Consider the following 19407-nt stretch of genomic DNA (forward strand, 5'->3'; position numbering starts at 1 on the left):
AAGAAAGGGGGGTAGGTGAGAGTGCATCCGGATTGTTGTCAGGTTTATCAAACGTGCATCAAACCCCTGTATGTTCAAAGCTAAATTTTAGTATGCCTGAGCAACCTCCACTGCACATCCTCCCCCCTTTTCTCGCCTATTCTCCGCTGGCACTGCAGCTACACTCCTGCCTGTAACACCTCACAGACAGACTGCAGACAGAGCAATGAGCTACAGCTAAATGTACTAATGAAAGAAATCCCGCAGGGTCTGCACTGTGTTAAGACAGTGAGTAATTAGTCATACAACATTGTGTGTGTACATACTGAGGTGGTACTGCAGGAGATAACCAGTGAGGATGCCGTTTGACTCCAGCGGCGGGCCCCATACCAGCAAAATAGAGTCTTTCTGGGCATTTGAAGTAGTCAAGATGGGCACTTGCTCAGGAACTGTGAAAATGAGAGTAATGTTAATGCACCTACTGCATAGATATTTTACGAGCAGCTTTTTGATTATTTGAAGATGATTAAACATTAAAAATGAATGCCAGTTTGTTTTAAAGTTGAATTATTTGTTAGGATCCTTGAATCAAGACAGTCTTAACTAAATGATGATTTATTTGTCTCCAGTCACATATCTTTTCATGCTCGTGTTTTTTTTAATTTTTTCGCTGTGCATTAAACTGTTTTAAAGCCGTCTTACTTTAAAACAGATGTAAAACACACTGTTGCAATAATTTGTCAGTTTACCTGTTTTAAGCAGCTTTATCATCTCACAAGGGTGAAACACTCAGTCATACTATCACACTGCTTACTAACTTTAATGACCTCCTGTTTCTCACTGGCTCTATAAGGGTAAACATTGTGACATATGGCATATGGGCTTTTGTTCAAATTCCTTGTCTCTTTGTCGGACTCAATTTAAATTCCTGCCTGCAAGCTTGAGTTTATTTTCTACATTTTTTTGTGCTTTTACTTATACTTCCAAGTATATACGTGCATGAGCAACATCTACTGTAGATGTTGTGTGTTGTATGTTTGTGTCATCCCCAACACCTTACCTCCCTCCGGTGTATTAAAGGTGACCGGGTCACTGTTGGGCCCATTGCCCTTCTTGTTGAAAACGTTGACAGTGAGTCTGTACTCAGAAAATGGCTTGAGGCCAGGCACAATGGCATGACTCCTCTTCCCAGGGAAGGACAGGGAGTGGCGCTCATCCAAAATCTTGTTAGGATTTAACAGACTTCGGTTTCTCAACCAGTGAACCTGTGAGAGGGGAGAAAGGAAAATGATTAGAAACAAGTCTGAATAGACCGTAGAGAGGAGGGAGAAAGACAGAACAGTGAGATAAAATATGTTGAGGAGCAGTAATTAATTACAAGTTTCACCTGATCTGATACCTGACATCACCTACAAAATGTGAATTTCAGATGTACCTTGTTTCAGCTCAAGTGATAGTATGTGATAAGTAGCTACAGTACTTCACGGAATTTTCATTGTTACTCTGTTAATCATTGTGTTGATTTTTTGCATTTCTGGATTAACTGCACACTTTCAGTATCTGACAGTATACCCATTAATATTGTTTCTGCACTTATGGGTTGAAAAAAGCAAAATATTGGAGGAGAAAGGCGTCTCTTTCCTGAGATGCTATCTTTGGTTATCACACACTGAAGACAAATGCATGACAAAAGTGTACTAATTATAGCAAATAAAGGATTTAAGCAAAATGTTTCACAGTCAAAGAAATAAAATCAAATACAATAAAATCAAATTAAATAAATACACAAAGACTCCAGATAAAATACACAAGGGTAACACTCTTAAGAGTCAAAATAAAACATAAAATACCAAATGCTATCCAAATGCCTGTCTGAACAGATGGATTTTTAGCTGTCTTTTATAAGAGTCCACAGTATCCAAGGCCCTCAAGCTTATTGAGAGACTATTCCAAAGCTGTGGGGCTGCCGAGTAGAAAGCACAATCTCCCCGAGTCTTAAAATGTGTCCGAGGTACACTTAGAAAAAACCCTCTCTCCCTTTTGCTTGGGCTTCTTGGCCAAGGAGCTAGTGGGCGGGATCAGAGAGGACATGAAACTTCCTGCACCTGGGTAGTTTAGGCCTCAGCTCGTTGTCTTTAGACACTTTATTCATGTTTGATTCCAATTTTTGTTGTGGACTCTGAGCCGATTCGTAACACACGATGAGATAGAAGCATGTATTAACATCTCCATTTCATTTCTTGACACAACAGACCTAAGTTTGGCTTTGTTTCTTAGATGAAAGAAACATGATCAGGTCAGCATCTTAATGTGAGTGTCAAAACTCATTGATTTGTCAGAAATCACAGCGAGATTATGCAGACAAGACCACAGAGCTGAAAATAAGGCATTGAATTTCTGCCTAATCTATGAGTGAAGATTATGGTTATTACTTTCTCTAAACTCTTATCTGAGCACTGATTTTGATTATAGTAATAACTATCATTCACTCTCTACAGTTAATAGCATTTTCCTCCAGTTATTATTGATAATTTAGTAAATGAAAACCTACTAGTAAATCTACTTTTAACAAAGTTGTACCAACTGCAGCTCTTTATCTTTTTAGACCAGTATTAACAAGTGATTGATGCCAACCATTGTGCCAATAATTACTGCATAATTACCAATTCAGTATTGGGTTATCACACGCTATGCATGTTAGTACATTACTTCTGCAATCAAATTTCATTTATATGAAGCCATTACTGTTTTTTAAAATATAATATAAAAATAATTTCTACCCCCAAAGAGTTCTCGGACAGTGTTTCAACAATAAAAAACTTACATCGTATCCCCTTAGATGACCTCTCAGTGTGGCAGTTGGAACTGGGGTCCAGCTTACTCTCAGAACAGTGGTGTTGATCACCTCCACCGCTATATCCTGGGGTGCTGCAGAAGGAACTGAGAAACACATGGAGGGAAGGTCAGGAATACAGACAAACAATCAGCAGGCTACCTTTGCAGAGACTCTTTAGCACTACCATAAAACATGTATGAAGAAAGACATTTGGAAAATAAATGCTAGCAGACACAGTAAAACAACAACAAAAAAAGTTGTTAATTTAATGGTCTGAGGCTGTGCAGAAGCTATCTATTTCTAGTTAAGGTGGTAAACGAAAACACTGATGCTAATATTAGCACAAAAAGCAGAAAATATACTTTCAGCTGACCACCTGATAAACCAGCCCATCCATTCAAAGTTGCCTCTTTGTATCAGCAGTGAAAAAAACAAAAGCAAACAAATAACAACAAATGCACAACATGAAATTATTCTAAATATATGCTCTGCTCTACAAGTAACTGTACTGGTAGGAAATGATAGGAGCACAGCAGCAGACACAAGAGACAGAAGCAGCCATCGTGTCTCAGTAGGCCTACAGCGCAAAGCGTGTCAGGATTTTTCAAATCTCCAACAGCCTTTGAAACAGAAGTGGAAATTTGACATCCCTCTGCTCTACAAAGGTTATCGGCCACCTGCTGAATTTAGCAAAGGTGTGTTGGAGAGGGGGGGTTTCAGAGGGGAGGAAATTACTACTGCACACTTGCATGGGGTTAAAACCATGGTCTACAGGGAAAAAATGAAAGAACTTAACCTGACACATTTTCCCGCAGACAATGCCAAAAGACAACTGAAGACAGGGTGGCATACAGTAACAAAAAAAGTTCAGAGTAAGTCATGAGCAAAACAACAGCTATGTGTTCTAGTTCTGGTTCAGGGCATGTTTTAATGAAACAGCAGAACAAAAGCAAGACAGATATAAACATTTTATATCCCGAAATTGTGAATCAAACACCTTAATGACGTGAATACATGAAGTAGAGGAAGTAATGTTACATCTTTAACTCACCATCTTCTCCAGAGTAACCTGTAACAATTTTAGGTTCTGGTCCCCAGCCGTGGCTGTTCCTGCTCTGAATTTTGACCTCATATGGGACGAATGTGGATGTGTTCCTCACGACAAAGGAGTGTCTTTTGACCAGATGCTCCTTCCAGACCTCTTCCAACCCCAATTTCCTGTAGCTCACCTTGTACTCAAGACCTGGGCCGTTGTGTTCGATAGGCAGTAGCGGCTGCAATAGGACAATGTACTGATGATAATCTTTCATGTACGATGCTTTCATGTAATAATAATTTATATAGTACAGTGTTCTACAAAGAGATGCTCATTCTCTTACCTCCCAGCTAATGTCCATTTGATAAGGAAGATGACCTTGAATTTTGATGTTTTCTGGGTTCCTATCAGGGGCTTTTAAAGAGATTTGTGAAGTTGTATAATCATATTATTCAAACTTTAAAAATTGCATAAAGTGGATTTCATCTTACTGTTTTGTAATCTTTCACTAAGAAAATGCAAATCCATCCATATTGTTAAGCTCAATCAAACACTTGTAATTGTAGTAGATGTACATATATTCAAATGAGAGCCTAGGAGAAGCAGCAACATGTGCTGGAGCTAATACTTTAAGAGCTTCCCAAAAATATCAACACCCCCTTCTTCTACAAAGTACTGTGGCCAAATGCTGGCCTCTCCATACAGCCCCTATCTGCACATTTCAAAATAAATTTGTGTAGTTTCACAATAGACAGATAACAGCAGAAAATGTTAATTAAACGGGGCGAGTCTCACCAGCAGGGGGTGCTTTGTATCTCTCACTGGGCTCACTAGGGGGTCCAGGTCCAACAGCATTAACAGCATACACTCTGAACTGGTAGTTAAGGTATCCATGTAGGGCCAGCTCGGCTGTTGCCTGGTTACCAGGGACTTTCTGTAGCTCCTTCCACCTTCCTGGCTCCCATTGGCTCTCCTCATACTCCACTATAAACTCTGTGCTCATGGAGGAGATAGGAGACATGCACATTTAATTATCCCCCTATAAAATTATGATTACAAACGCTGAAAGCATGCATTAGACTCCTTTTATTTTTGTCTAGTTTTAGTCCATTGTAAAATATTGATGGATTATCTTTAATACAGGTTTAATGCTTTCTTTACACCAATAAAGGAATAGCACTCTCATATCACCACTCTCATGTCTGTGTGTTAAGTACAAAGCTGGAAGCAGGAGGAAATTAAACTAATTTAGAATGAAAATGGGAAAAATAAGCTAGTAATTGCACACATTTCTGAGCTTTGGAGGTGCAGGTGGAGAGAGCCAGACTAGCTGTTCCCCCCCTCCCCCTGATTCCAGTCTTTACACTAAGCTAGGTTAACAAGTTCTCGGTCTTGATACTTAATGCACAGTTATAAGAGAGGTGTCAGTCAATTGCCCAAAGCGCTAGAGCTATTCCTTTATGGAAGTTTTGAAATACAGGTGATACATTCACTTTTCAGAATATTACATCTATCTTGCAATAGTGCACTATACTTTCTCACTTTTTGCCATTTTGTGAGAATGTAAAATTGCTTGTATAATGTAAGCACACTGTCAAAAAGTGGAACATTGCAATAACAAACAATAAAACTACATTTGTTAAAATCACACTATTAAGTGCTTCACTTTTGCTTCTGAGATGATGGACATGTAGATTACAACACTACACCCATGTGTAAGTCTCCAAATATCAATGAACTACTTGCTATAGAGAACCTGACAGACTGTTTATCATGTCGGGAGTAATAAACAAGTTAACAAGGGAGTGATTTGAGACACAGCTACAGCTTTTGGCTATTCCATGGCAGATTAATTTATTCAAATGAATATTGAGTTCTCCACACATCCACCTGGTGTTAAGTAGAACTCTGTGATCCAAACAAATCATTCAGAAAGAGCTGCAGTGGCTTTAAGGTGTTAAATTTAACAAATAAACTGACTTTACTTTGCAGTCTTACAAGGGGATATTTCATTTCTAGTCATTGATAACATATATCAGACCTAAGAAACATTACAAACCTAAAAATGGATACATTTAGAAATTGATATGAATTCTTATTATCACTGAGTTCTGAAATTAAATTAGAAGAGAGACAAGGCCCCTTGCCAGGATCCTAAGCACTTTACCGCTATTTGCATCAGTTACCTGTTAAATAACGTTAGTAACCATGCAACAATGATCAAAGCAGCAGAATCTGCTAACACTTATTGACACAGAAGAGTAAACATGACAACATTTTATAGTAATTTTTTATAGTAATTGAATTATGGCCAGAGTTGACATAATTAATTGAAAAGTGCCTCAAAATATTCAGTATACTTGTTTTGTTCCTGTGCAACTACACTGTATTACCCTTTTGTAACTGCACCATAATAACAAAGTAATTAGATCTGAATAATAATCTGAATCACTTTAACAACTGACGGTCATAACAGTAATTTAAGCAATTGTTAATGATCTCTGAGTATTAGCAGTTTTTCTGTTGCCGTATTTTGCACCACCACTTGCCAAATGAGTCATAAAAGTTAAACAGTAAACATAATTTAGGTTTGATTCCACATAAAATTTTACCTGTTACAGAGCTGTTGTGATCACTCCCAGGTACCCAAGACAGTGAAACATTCCTCTCAGTCTTTAGATCAGATATCTGTATGTTTTGTGGAGCATCAGGAACATCTGAAACCAAAAATATACAGCAGCAATAGATGCTAAGTAATAACTGTGAATTTAATCATCAAAACATCTTGAGAATTTAAAAACTATAAAAAAAAACTTTAAACTATCTTACCCAGTACTGTGAGCAGTGCAGAGGCATTGTCCTCATCCAGATTGGTTCTGGCAATGCATGTGTATATTCCCTGATCACTCAGGTTTACATTCATGATATTCAGCATGCCATCATCCACCGAGTACCTGAACATAGAAGCATATTAATTGGGATAAAGCAGGGCTATAACATCAATCAATCAATCAATCAATCAATCAATCAATCAACCAACAAAGGCCACACAATCTTCTACACTTTATCCATTATATTTTTTAAATTTACATCTCAATCTGGAACTGCATCAAAATGTACATGCTGATAAATACAGTCATGGTTTATGTGTGCGAGACTTTTTTATTCAGGTATGTGCAGTAGTTTGTCACTAACACTGTAACACTTGTACAGATATCTTGCAAACAAATGATCTAATAACCAGTTAAACAATAATAAAACCTCTGTTTTACACCCTATCTATTGGTACTGATTAGGATAAGGAACAAATATTTTGGGGCCTCCTTGTTTTGGTTTTGTCTTGCCTTTTTTTCTTCCTATGCATTAGACACAGACACATCTGAAAACTAATGGAAACATTATCAAAACACAGCCACTTACCTGGAATTTTTATCAGAGGAAAGAGGGATCTTCTCCCCATCCTTCCTCCATAACACCTCAAAGACGCCCTGCAGGCTTTTATCGTACTCTGCCTGGCACCTCAATTTAGCTGTGGTCCCACTGGTGATCTGCATATCCTGAGGTGGCTCTATTATTTTTGTAGGGTCTTAAGATAAAAGAAAAGGCAATGAGTGAAATGAGTAATAAAATGGAAATGTCTTGATATTGCTCAATACATTTCCACAGTAATTTCCATTCATGAAATGCCAGTGAAATATATACAGGATTTCTCAATATATTGCATATATCATTGTTTGCTGCACCCTCTTATAACATCAGTGAGGGATGAATTTAAAATTACGAAACAAAAGTTAGAAAAACTCTAATCCAAGTTTTATTGACTATAATTTTAAAGGGACAGTTCACCTGAATTACAAAATCATGCACCACAATGATAAAAGTAACATGGGTAGAATGTAAAATCAAATAATATTACTTTAACATGTTAGCATGCAAATATTTGCTAATTAGCACTAAACATAAAGTATTGCGGGTATTTGACCAAAGATTAATACAATTTTGATCAGATGATGGTGCCAGATGCAGAGTTAGAGCATCACCAAAGGCATTACAATCCATCATATGGGAACATGAATGTCAGTACAAAATTTCATAATAATCCATTGAAAAATATTTTGGTTTGGACTAAAGTGATGGACCAACCAACTAAGTGCCAGTTTGACATTGGCCATCTTTAGAGCCCACACATGTTGCTAAAAACCTTTTCATTTTGGCAGATAATAGGTTTATTTGTCATTCGGAGGAACTGGTCCTTTAATGAATCTTGTGTAATGGATAGGTTAACCCATGTTTAAGGAGAGCACTAACTGTGTTGATGAAATACCTTTTACATCTAGCACAGCAGTGACAGCTGACCTGCCCTCCTTGTTAGAGGCAACACACACGTATTTCCCACTGTCGTTTTTTTCTGCACTGGTGATTTGCAATGATCCGTTCTGGAGAGATAAAAAACGTTCCCCCTTGAGTGTTTCTGGAGTCTCATCTTCTCTGGCCCTAGGAGAGAAAGTTTTCAGACCTCTTTAAGACTGAATACAACAAAAGATGGAAAGGATCATCCAACAGAATCAGATCAACTGTCCTTATATTCTGAGGGTCTTTTTAAAGTTAAGACTGTTTTGTCATGGACTGTCTAAGATCCTATTTCCCTTTTGTAGAGTGTAGCAGAGCTGCAGTGCTACTTAATAGGATTTAATTAGCCCAATTTCAAGGAACGGAAGAGGATTATCTCATTAAACAGACATAAGTGTCAACATCAGACTGTCATGCAGACACCTGAAGCAGTGTTGGATTAATAGTATGACTCACTGCAGTGTTACAGTACATGCCATATTTCATTCTTTAGACTACAGCTCAGATATCTGCAAGCTGCACAGACCTGGCTGATATACTGTAGTGTAAATATATGAATAAAACTATAATAACCTTAAATGTCAAGATATGTGAGGATAAATTCCTGATTTTTATGGTAATCACTTACCAAGAGCTGGTGGATGCTGGACAACTGAAAACACTGCAGTTCATGACGATGTCCTCTCCTAGTACCACAGTGTACTCTTGGTAGTCCTTTGTCAGTATCATTGGAGGGATATCTAAGATCAAGCGGAAGGAGAAATTTGAGTTGCACAAATATTTTTTACAATACATAGGATCACTTTAACATTTGAAATAATGTGAATTATGAAAGTCTGGAGCAAAAACTTTCTAATGTCATAGTTCAGATAACATATAGGGTTGCTTTGCTTTGTTTTTTAAAACACAGGTTAAACTGACAAACCATGGCATTTAATAGGCATGTTGAAAAGCCTCAGCTTGTCCAAACATCAACAGAAAATTGATCGGATACAATGTTTTTATGATAATCCATTAAACATTTAAGTCATTTGTATGCAATAATGTAAAGAATATCTGTGGTTCCATCTTCTAAAATGTGAGTATTTGCTGGTTTTCTTTGTAACTTATGATAGTACACAGAATACATTTGGGCATTGGACCGAGCAATTTGAATAATCTGGGAAATTGTGATGGGTATTTTCCACTATTATCTGACATTTTATACACCAAATAATTAATCAGTTAAACAAGTCATTTAGTTGGAGCCATACAGGGCTGTAATAACAGCAGGACAGAAGACTGAATGGTGCTGAACTGTTTTAGACAGTAGAGATTATAGCTTAAAAGTAAGAAAAAAAATATATATATATATATTAGAAGAGAGTGTTGACGGATAGTATGGATATGGGAGAAAGACAGCTATAATGACAAAAGTAGGAATGCTACAATACCAACAGATATTTTAATGGGAGCTGTGGTCTATTGATATGTTAGCAATTTAAACCTTAGGTTTCAACTTCTAATATCAATTGTTGTAGAAGATATTAACAAACCTCTAATCTTTCCAGAAATACTGATGAAATAAAGCACTGAATGAAAGATTGCACTGAAGTACAGAAGCAAGTGTAACAGAGGTGATATACTCTACATATAGGCCCTCTTTAAACCCCCATTTAAGTCAATATCTCCTCCTCCACACAGTGACTCACATATATATAAAGCATACACTAAGAAATGCTAACAAGTAATATTGAACTAAATGTCATGATGTAAACAACCTTGAATATGGTTTAAATGCTAGTGCTGGATATACACTGAAACTGAAAGGGATTCAGGTGCAGTGCTGTATATACTGTACTATTCCTCAAGAATGATACAATAAAGATAAGATTTTTTCAGTTTATTTCAGGCAATGAGAAGATGAAGATATAGTTAAAAGTAAAAATATATCACAGTGACAAATGCAATCACAAAATTTGGTGATTAAAGACTGAAAATCTTTGCTACCCATATAAATTTTGGGACCTGTTACTGTTTGATAATGGGCCCAAGGATCAGATAGAATGGGATGTTATAATCACACGTTCAAAATCTGAAGGAAATGCATGACCAAGTCCACACAAATTACACAACATTTCACAGACCCAGTTACACATAATTAAGTAGCCTTTATGTTTATGATGTAATAATTACATCCTTGACCTGTGACCATAATACTCACTCATGACCATGATGTTGACGTTTGCCAGAATAGAGCCATGCCTATTGGAGGCTTCACACTGGTAGACGGCACTGTCGCCTGGCACGACGTTGTGGAGCACCACAGTGTCATCAAGCACTCGCCTGTTGTGGTTTGGATCATCTGACAGCAACACACAGACATAAAAACACACAACATGAAATGTATTTCACAAATATACGTATGTACATACACACACACACACACAGACATACATACATATATATAAACACACACATACATTTTTAGGTTCATATTAACGTTAAAATAATCTGAAAAATATATCGGACAGTACTTATACAACCATTTTTGGCAATCATCACTTGAATTTGGTTATGAAAGAGTTGTGACAAAGATACATAGAGACTGACACAGGAAATGTTAGTTGAACAACAAACTTTACTATCAAAGATGATGATGATGATGATGATGACGATGATGATGATCAATTTTCCCATTTAAATATACAAAATAATCATTCTTACCAGGACATTTCTACAAATAATTTTGTAAAACTCAATTTTCTCACATCTTACAGGTACTTAAAATCGGTAAAGAAAGATGACTTTTACTCTTAACCTCAATCTGACCGACTGGGGTACCCGTAGACCCCAGGGGTATACTTTTTGTCATATCTCACAGGTGTTTTATTCTATCACTCCAATTTTTCATGACTGTGTTAATCAATGTGTTCCTGACTTCACATTATTGTTTCTATCCCTGTTTTAATTTGTACTTCTTAAAAATACCAATGTATTTGTATTTGACTATTTGACTGATTTTGAGTGTCAAAAGCACCCAATTCTGTCTATGGAGTTTTAATAGATGGTACTATTTATTAAGTTCATTTTGCCATGGGTCCTAAATTAATCATTCTGAATGTTTTGTGGAAAGATTACATTTGGGATAAAAGCGGTCAACTTGTCAACTTGAACTTGGGGTTCTGTGGTTGAAGGTTGGCATAGCTTCTCAATGCGCAAAACATGTGTAAAACCAGCGCTAGAATTACTGTCACTTACCTTTTAAAATTTCTCCATTCCTCCTCCACGTAATGTCTGGGAGTGGTTTTCCACTGACCGAGCACTTGATGTGAACATCAGGCCCAATCGTACTCAGCTGGCTCTGAGGAGGCCCTGTCAGCCACTTAGGCGGCTCTGGGAGATGTTAAGAAGAGGTGTGTTGGTTTGAGTCAAAACAACTGCCATCACACTCTTTGAAGAAAACAAACGCACATATAATTAGCTCCTGATGTCGACCTACCTTCCACTATTACATCAAAGTAGTGGACATCCTCTCCAGCTGGGTTTTTAGCTGTACACATATATTTCCCTTCATCGCTCTCTTCTACAGCAGATATAGTTAACAGCTTTCCAAAGTTGTCAAATGTTGTCCGTGTAGACAGCTTGTCTCCCATTTTCTTCCATTCCACCTTAGGAGTGGGACTATAAAATGAAACAATGACATACTATGAGCTATAATGGCAGACAAATGTGATTACATATTTGATTCAGTAATAATATGTTTGCAGTTCTGATGGTACCACATTGATACATACAATCCCCCTGGTAAACACTCAAGCTGCAGCGCCTGTCCCTTGAGCAGCACTATCTCTGTCTGAACACCAGAGGGCAGCAGCAGGCTGGGTATTCTCATTGGGGGGGCTTCAGCTGCATTGAACATAGAAAGTGGTCTTCATCACCCAAATGCAAAATTTTAATAAATGGTCATGTAAACAGCAGCTATTTGCAATTTGAAGACTGATTGTGTTATCTGTTCAATAAGGAGTCACAAAACTTGTTTGGAATTGTTGGCTTTGATGTGTTAATATGACTCACTGGCATTGACGCTATCAGCTGATTGATCATATTGCACTGAAATGAAAACAACATACTGTGAGAATAATGCTGGTTGTGGTAATGGTGGTTAGTTTTCACTGTACATGTATTGCTCATTCAGTTTCTACCATGAACATGACAAGACAAGTCTTGCTCTTTGGTATGTGGTAGGAGAATACCAGTAAAAAAAAATGCACCGGAAAAAAAAACCTGGTAAACATTTAAATGTGTTTTTACACTTTAGACTAGAGCGAAAATGGGTTTTACTGATTTGTATTTGTTTGTATTGATATTGTATAATATATGTATCACATTAGCTTCTCAGGGTTCGGTTGCATAAAAGTGGGCAACTGTTGTTCAACAGTTGTATTTTGGGTGATAATCCAACAGACTGTGATTATAAACCTACAGCTCTTGACAAAGACAGACATGGGGTTCTTCTGGACGATGGTGCGTATCTTGGGGAAGGCAGCATTGCAGTAGTAGTCCGAACGACTGTCTTTCTGTAAGGCATTAGAGAAGTACAGGTTGCCATCAATGCCCATGGAAACCCTCTCATCCTGCTCAATGTGCTGGAGACCTGAAAAAGAGCATATTCTTTATCACTGATATGCTATCAATGTCAACATTGTCGATATATATTATATTGTGGCTGGTAAAAAGAGACAAACTGGATTTTCACTCATTCTAAAACACAACAACAAAACATTCTCAAACAGCAACACAATGTAGCCTCATGCTAGACTTTAATGGAAATGCCCTTAAGAGATTCCTTGTATGGAGCCTGTGAACTCACTGTGACAGCATATTTGGTTTACACAGAGCCACCTCTTAAGTCTTAGGTCACTGGCGTTCTGTGTCACTCCTTCGGCAATCCATTCACAGTATTTAAGAGCTTCATTTAAGACATAACTTTAAGTGATTTGCTGTTTTGTCAGTGTTTAAGGCAAACTCATAAAAAGACATGTTTGTTTCTGATTTATGTCCCATTACACCTGAGGGAAAGATGGGTCACTAATGTAAAAAGAACAGTATTTTACTTGTGCACATAGGCTGCATACAAAGAGCAATCTGTGAAAGTATGAATATGTGATCTCTAAAACTGCAATGACCAAAAAATAAAAAATAAAAAATTGAAACAAAATTGAAAAGCAGCATTGTACACAAGTGTTTTCATTATTCCAGACTTCCTTCTTTTTCTGTCTTACTGACATCAGTCAGGTTTGTTGATGCAGTTTGAGTAGCTTCATGGGGTAGGACAGAAAACTCAGCTCCTCTTGGCAAAGCACTTCAGACAGAACAGAGTTGGCCTTTTACACAGTAAATCACATTGTTCAGCAGTGGTGGGAAAAAACGCCCTTATGTGAGGTAAACTTGTGGGACTCAAGTGTGTACTTTTCCTTTACTATTATTCTGCACCCTTCATTGAAGACTATTGGAGGGTGTAGACAGCCATGTGCCTTTGCCAAAATACAAAGTGTTGCAAGCTCTTTCTTTTCATCTGTGAAAAATTTAAGGAGGGTCATGCAAACAAACCTTCAAACTATTGGCACTATCCCAATGACAAGAACGTGACTCATGAATAATGAAGGCCTCCCTATGCTTCAAATTAAGTGCTTCTTTAATCACCAGTTGCATCAGAAACACCCTATCTCAACATAGGAAGCAGTGGGGTTGCTTTTGGCAATTTTTGTAATTTTTCCAAGACAGTGACACCTACTTTATGATTGGCCAGGTGTGTACATAGAAAAGTTTTGAACTCCCCAAATTAAGCGTAACCATGCATGACTCTGAAGGGAGATTTTGTCAAAGGTGTGTACCATTATCCCCGTTGTATGATTCATCACATCTGGCCCCTCTCCATGATGACAGGCTTTTTGTCCTGCTTTCCAACGTGACCATTCATACACTTTTGCCTTTAGATGTGGTCATAATATGTTGTACAGCTCAGTTAATTTACGCCATCCTGAAGCCTTGGCTAAACATTTGCCTACACCTGCACTCTGCAGTTGTGGGCAAGTGTGCCACCCATGCACTAACAATATAAATGAAAAGCTTTACCATAGGGCTTTTTTCCTATCTTTATGTGGTCTTTCACTTTGAGAGCATTATTTATTGATTTCACATTCAGATTTTATCATTATTTCCCTCAAATAGCCCCTGCTTGCACTTAGATTTCCTATGCTTCTACTCAAACGGTGTATTTAAACTCAGATGTATTTTTACTTGTACAGATTTCCTGCGCCAGCTTCAGCCTTTCTCCTTGCACTTGCAATGCTTCTCCTCTTGGATCGTCTGGAACGTCTGCTCTTTGATTTTTTGTGCAACAACCCTGTCAATATTTCTCAACCAATAAAAGACCAGGTGTAATGTTAACCATTGAAATGATCCCTGCCTCCTTGTGGGCGTTTTCACTTTACTTCTTAAAACGTTCCATACAGACAATTACTCTTTATCCGGGTTCACCCAGTTCAGCCTCAAGGTCTTTACTATATGAACTTTCCTTTGTTTTCTTGTACGACTTTTGGTTAAAAGGACAGTTAATGTATACAACTGCCCATACTTTTTACTATAATAGCTACAAATAATAGTAGCCATACAGCACACATATTGGTGTGCTAGAGGAGAAAACAACATCTCATCATAATTCCGAAGCAAGAATCTAGTGGATCACAAAAGTCAAGGAACTCAAATAATTTTTTATTTTAATGGTTGCTACTGCATTCAAATTGAACTGATTAAGTCATATTTTTAGAACAAGAATACATCCATGATTGTATGCTTGGCTTTCAAATGTTGTACGTTCTATGAACACTGCTGCTAGGGAACTAACAACAAAATGGATGTGCCACGTTACTTTTTTTATCCATTAAGACTGTAGAAAACAAGTAACTTTCAGTAAGCAACAGTAAAGACTTTGAAGAGAGGGAAGACACTTCTATATAACTACACAATATATGACCTCTCCACTGTTTAAGAAATGTAGTAAATCATTGAAGTTACTTTTGTTTTCAACTACCTTAATGTGATAGCTAGTTACTTTTGCTGTTGGTTCTTTTACCATTACTGAACACCACACCTGGCCTTCTATTGGCTGGGGAATTTTGACAGGGGTTTTGCAAATTTCAAATTATGTGAGAGCACAGCAGATATCTGAGAGCAGACATTTCATGAGTGCACAGAAGCAGTGTGAGTCCAAAAAGAAGTGCTGAAGCAGGAGCAGGAAATCTGTGTAGGCAACAATACATCTGGGTTCAAGCATACAGTTTGAGTAGAAGCAGAGCAAATCTTAATGCAGGCAGGGGCTATTTGAACGCAAAGGCAGGGTTTTTGAGGGAAAGAGTTACAAAATCTGAACATGAAATTGGTATGTCATGCTCTCAAATTGAAAGACCACATTCTTGAATACAGATAAAATAGGATACAAATCCCACAGTGCAATTAAGCCCCGCCCACCCGCTAGGGGAAAACAATTCATGGCTCTTCACTAACATTGTATTTAGTGAAGGTGCCTCTTTGTCACTTCCGTGTGCTAGCAAACAACAGAAAAATGCCTAAATGCTGCTGTGTGGTGGGGTGCACAACCAACAGGGTAATAAGCCCAGAACTAAGTTTTTATGAGCTGTTGGACTAAAAAATGTAGCGTTTAAGAAGAGAAAAGTAGATAACGTCACAGGACTGAGTCTCACTGATGTAGTGAAAGAGACAGACCTGACCTGAGCTGTAGCCTACAGACAGTCTAACAGTCTATCAGTAAAAATTACACGGATTTGCTGCTAGCCACAGACAACACACAGGTTAAAAGCCAAAACAGAACAGCTATTCAATTGAAAGGTATGTGTTTGTTATAGACATTTAACTTGCTAACCTGAATATAGCTAAAGTGCTAACTGTAAAAAGAGTGTGTAATTTCCTCAACTATGTTTACAAAGTTAACTCACCTACCAGCTGTAAAAAGTGTCATGCCAGCCTGTTATGTAGTGAGTTTGCTATACAGTTGTGCTATCTCGTGACGTGATGTCGGCTCTCGCATTCATGTATTGCATCTAAGCATATGCAACAGGTTTCAGAATATGGTATAAACTAACTAAATAAAGGGTGCTAAAATAATCATTTGACTTGCCAATATCCAATGTTTTCAGCTAGCTGCAGGCATTTGTTAGCGTTTCAGCTCTTGGTTACATACGATTACTGTTTTCCCCTCTGGTGGGTTTGGTTTCACGAGTATGAGGCTCTGTCTCTATGCTTAACCATTTCCTTCTATGCTTACCAAAAGACATCCAGTAGATCTGACGTGGGGCCACACCTTCTGGAGGGTTACACTTCAGGACAACTGGCTCTCCCAGCTTAACAAAAATAGGATCAATAGTCTCCTTTGGAAACTTAGGGATATCTAACCAAAACACAAACAAAATGAAAACTTTATGAAGAAAACTTTTTAATGTGATTCTGAAAAGCATTGGTCCGCAAGGTTACTTACTCGGAACTATCATTTCAATCTCCTCTGTCATGGCAGTTCCTAGCTTGTTAGAAGCATAGCACCGGTATTTGCCCTGGAACTGGACCAGCTGCTTGTTGTGAAGCACAAAAGTGCCGTATCTGTGGTCGGTTTTGATTTTTGTGAGATGGGGAGGGACAAAATGTTTGCCATCTTTTGTCCATCTGTATCTGTTGAAGGAAAATATACAGTGGGTCATCGAATCATAGATATACAGCATGTTTTGTTCAAGTGATCAAAGCTATGATCTTTTAGCACAGTAGGATACAGATCATATTGATCTCACTTACTCTGGTGGTGGGTTGCCTCTGGCTTCACACTTGATTTTAACAGTGTTGTCGAAAGGAAGGCTGATAATGGGACCTGATGTGTGAGTTATTATGGTTGGAACCTGCTCCACTACAATATGAAAACACAAACACACAGAGTTAGCACAGAAATATTAACTGCATGAGTGCATGAATACAACTCTCATGTGTTGTTTCTCTGTTGTTTCCTTTTCTTTTCTTTCCAACTGCCCTGTGTGAAGCCCAGACTGAGAAGACATCAACATGGCAAAGTTGTGTGCCAACAACGTTGCATAATCTCAACAAATGAGGTCCCTTAGATAGACACTGAACTAAAATAGCACTCCACAACAAGCATTCTCAGCCCTAAACAAAGAAACCTCTGGTACAAACAACACTTGTGAAGTATTTACTTCAAGTTGTTTTTTAAAAACTGCTGGCATTTATACTAAAATAGGTTGGACATACAAAAAGTGAGCACATTTTTTTGACAAATGTTATTTTACTCAACAGAGAGAGGGGAAATTAAACATTGCATGTTGAGTAACTAATTAAAATTATAAATAAGGTTGTTCTTACAGTTAGTAGATCTTTCCTTGCATGTGAGACATACCTTGTAAATCCACTCTTTATATTAACTGGAGAATTAAGTGTGCACTAAGTACAACCTCTAGTTACACTCCTACCTTCCAGAGGGATATCTCGGCCTGCAGCCCTGGAGGTCAAGGCCAAAAGCAGAACAAGCTGCAGGCTCCCGGCCAACCTCATCACCCTCTGCTGGTTAAGAGATCAGGAGAACGTGTTGATGCAGATCAGCAGGCGTCACTTGGAGTTCGTAAGGCACAGAGGACCTGGAGAATGAGATTAAAAATGTAGTCGTAACATAGTCCCTGAACATCCCAGGGAAAGAGTTACTTTGCTCTAAATATGCTGCAAATTGTCACACTTAAGGTTGCAATGTTAAAAAAGGCTCTCTATACAATGTGGCTGACTGTCTGCTGAAATATACGAAAACTAGAAGACAAATACATAAATAAGTTCTGACAATTTAAAAATCCATCAAACCTTATATACTATATCATATACTATGATACAAATATAATCCCAATTAAAATAGATACAAGATAACATCTGTTCTGTTTTAGAAAAAAAGGTACTCTCAAATATGCTGAGCCTCAGGGTAAGAATAATGTTCATTTTGTTTTTCAAGTAAATTTGGATTACCTAAAGGGCATTTATTGAATTTACTTGAGGCCTAGTACAAAGGCAGAAGAGTAGAAGTGAGTATCAATGATGGGCTAAATAACTTCTTATATAAATATATAAAATCTGTAATTTCAGCCATTTACACTGTAAATATACTTTATTTTCTGTGTAATATGTGTGATATTTCAGAGTTTTGTAATAAGGTCTTCTTTAAAGAACATGTGCTTCATAATGCAAAATTTCCTGTTGACACCAGCCATTTAACACTGGATGTCCTTCATTGTTGTGATGTTGTAACAACACAGCAGAGCACTTGTTCGAGGATTACCCTTTGAACTGTAATGCCTGGCTGGTGGCATCGCATGGCATGCGTACAGTAAACCCAACTGGCACAAAGGCTAAGCTGCTGTCTGCTATGATCGCTAGATCCAAGATGGCAGACTATAAATTGGTTTAAGCCCATCAGTATTTCACGGCTTAGTTCTCACAGTGCTGAAACTGCGGCGGCAGTATTGGCAATGCCAAATGGGTTCACCCTCCAGCTAATCCGGCTATCAGGAGAATGACGGCGGGGAGCTCCTGCAGTCGTATAGTACACTGCTTAACAATGACTGAGTGCTACTCAGGACAAATCAGTTCAGGGTTCCTTTAAGGACTCAAGTCTGCATGTGTTGTCTCTTCTTAGTGAGAAGGGTTAATGTGGTAATTGTTGTAGACTAGATTCAGGATTAAGCTGCTCGAATTTAGAATCAATTAAACAAATTGAGAGATTGGAGTAGAGTATTATTTGCTATAAAGACTTTTTGTGATTATCTTCCCCCGGATTGAATAGTAAACAAAGCTTGTTAGATGTTTGTTCCAGTGGAGTAAACACACATTTGCATCTTGTAATAAAGCTGTAAGCCTCTCTCATTCTAAGTCTGGTGCGATTGTACACTGTATGTTAAACACAGAGGCTCACACACATACCCACATGTACATGCCTGCACACACAGATACACCTTTGCTTTAGAAACCACCTACAGCACTATTGTACAGACCTGAGTCACAATATTGTGATTTCAATCTCAAAGCACATCAACCCAGCAGAGTCCTAATAAGGTCTGAGGCCCGCGGTCAACCAGTGACATACGAAGTGGGACCTTTTGTCCAGATTTGT

General features: G+C 37.9%; 1 protein-coding gene across 1 annotated transcript in view; it reads right to left on the minus strand.

The window, feature by feature from the left end:
• Positions 1-17872, minus strand: part of LOC133988081 (neural cell adhesion molecule L1-like protein) — a 34163-nt gene extending 16291 nt beyond the window's left edge. The window contains exons 1-20 of the mRNA XM_062427621.1: positions 17729-17872; positions 17046-17154; positions 16738-16925; positions 16528-16650; positions 12667-12837; positions 11978-12089; positions 11683-11864; positions 11442-11576; positions 10405-10545; positions 8830-8941; positions 8176-8345; positions 7272-7437; positions 6681-6805; positions 6464-6568; positions 4647-4844; positions 4195-4265; positions 3867-4089; positions 2804-2919; positions 1040-1244; positions 306-428 (exon numbers count right to left, since the gene is read on the minus strand). Coding sequence (XP_062283605.1) covers positions 306-428; positions 1040-1244; positions 2804-2919; positions 3867-4089; positions 4195-4265; positions 4647-4844; positions 6464-6568; positions 6681-6805; positions 7272-7437; positions 8176-8345; positions 8830-8941; positions 10405-10545; positions 11442-11576; positions 11683-11864; positions 11978-12089; positions 12667-12837; positions 16528-16650; positions 16738-16925; positions 17046-17154; positions 17729-17810 — 2857 coding nt within the window. The 5' untranslated portion in view covers positions 17811-17872. The remainder of the gene's footprint in view (positions 1-305; positions 429-1039; positions 1245-2803; positions 2920-3866; positions 4090-4194; positions 4266-4646; positions 4845-6463; positions 6569-6680; positions 6806-7271; positions 7438-8175; positions 8346-8829; positions 8942-10404; positions 10546-11441; positions 11577-11682; positions 11865-11977; positions 12090-12666; positions 12838-16527; positions 16651-16737; positions 16926-17045; positions 17155-17728) is intronic.
• Between the last annotated feature and the right edge of the window lie 1535 nt (positions 17873-19407).

This window comes from Scomber scombrus, chromosome 10, assembly GCF_963691925.1.
Source record: "Scomber scombrus chromosome 10, fScoSco1.1, whole genome shotgun sequence".
In the NCBI taxonomy this organism is placed as follows: domain Eukaryota; kingdom Metazoa; phylum Chordata; class Actinopteri; order Scombriformes; family Scombridae; genus Scomber; species Scomber scombrus.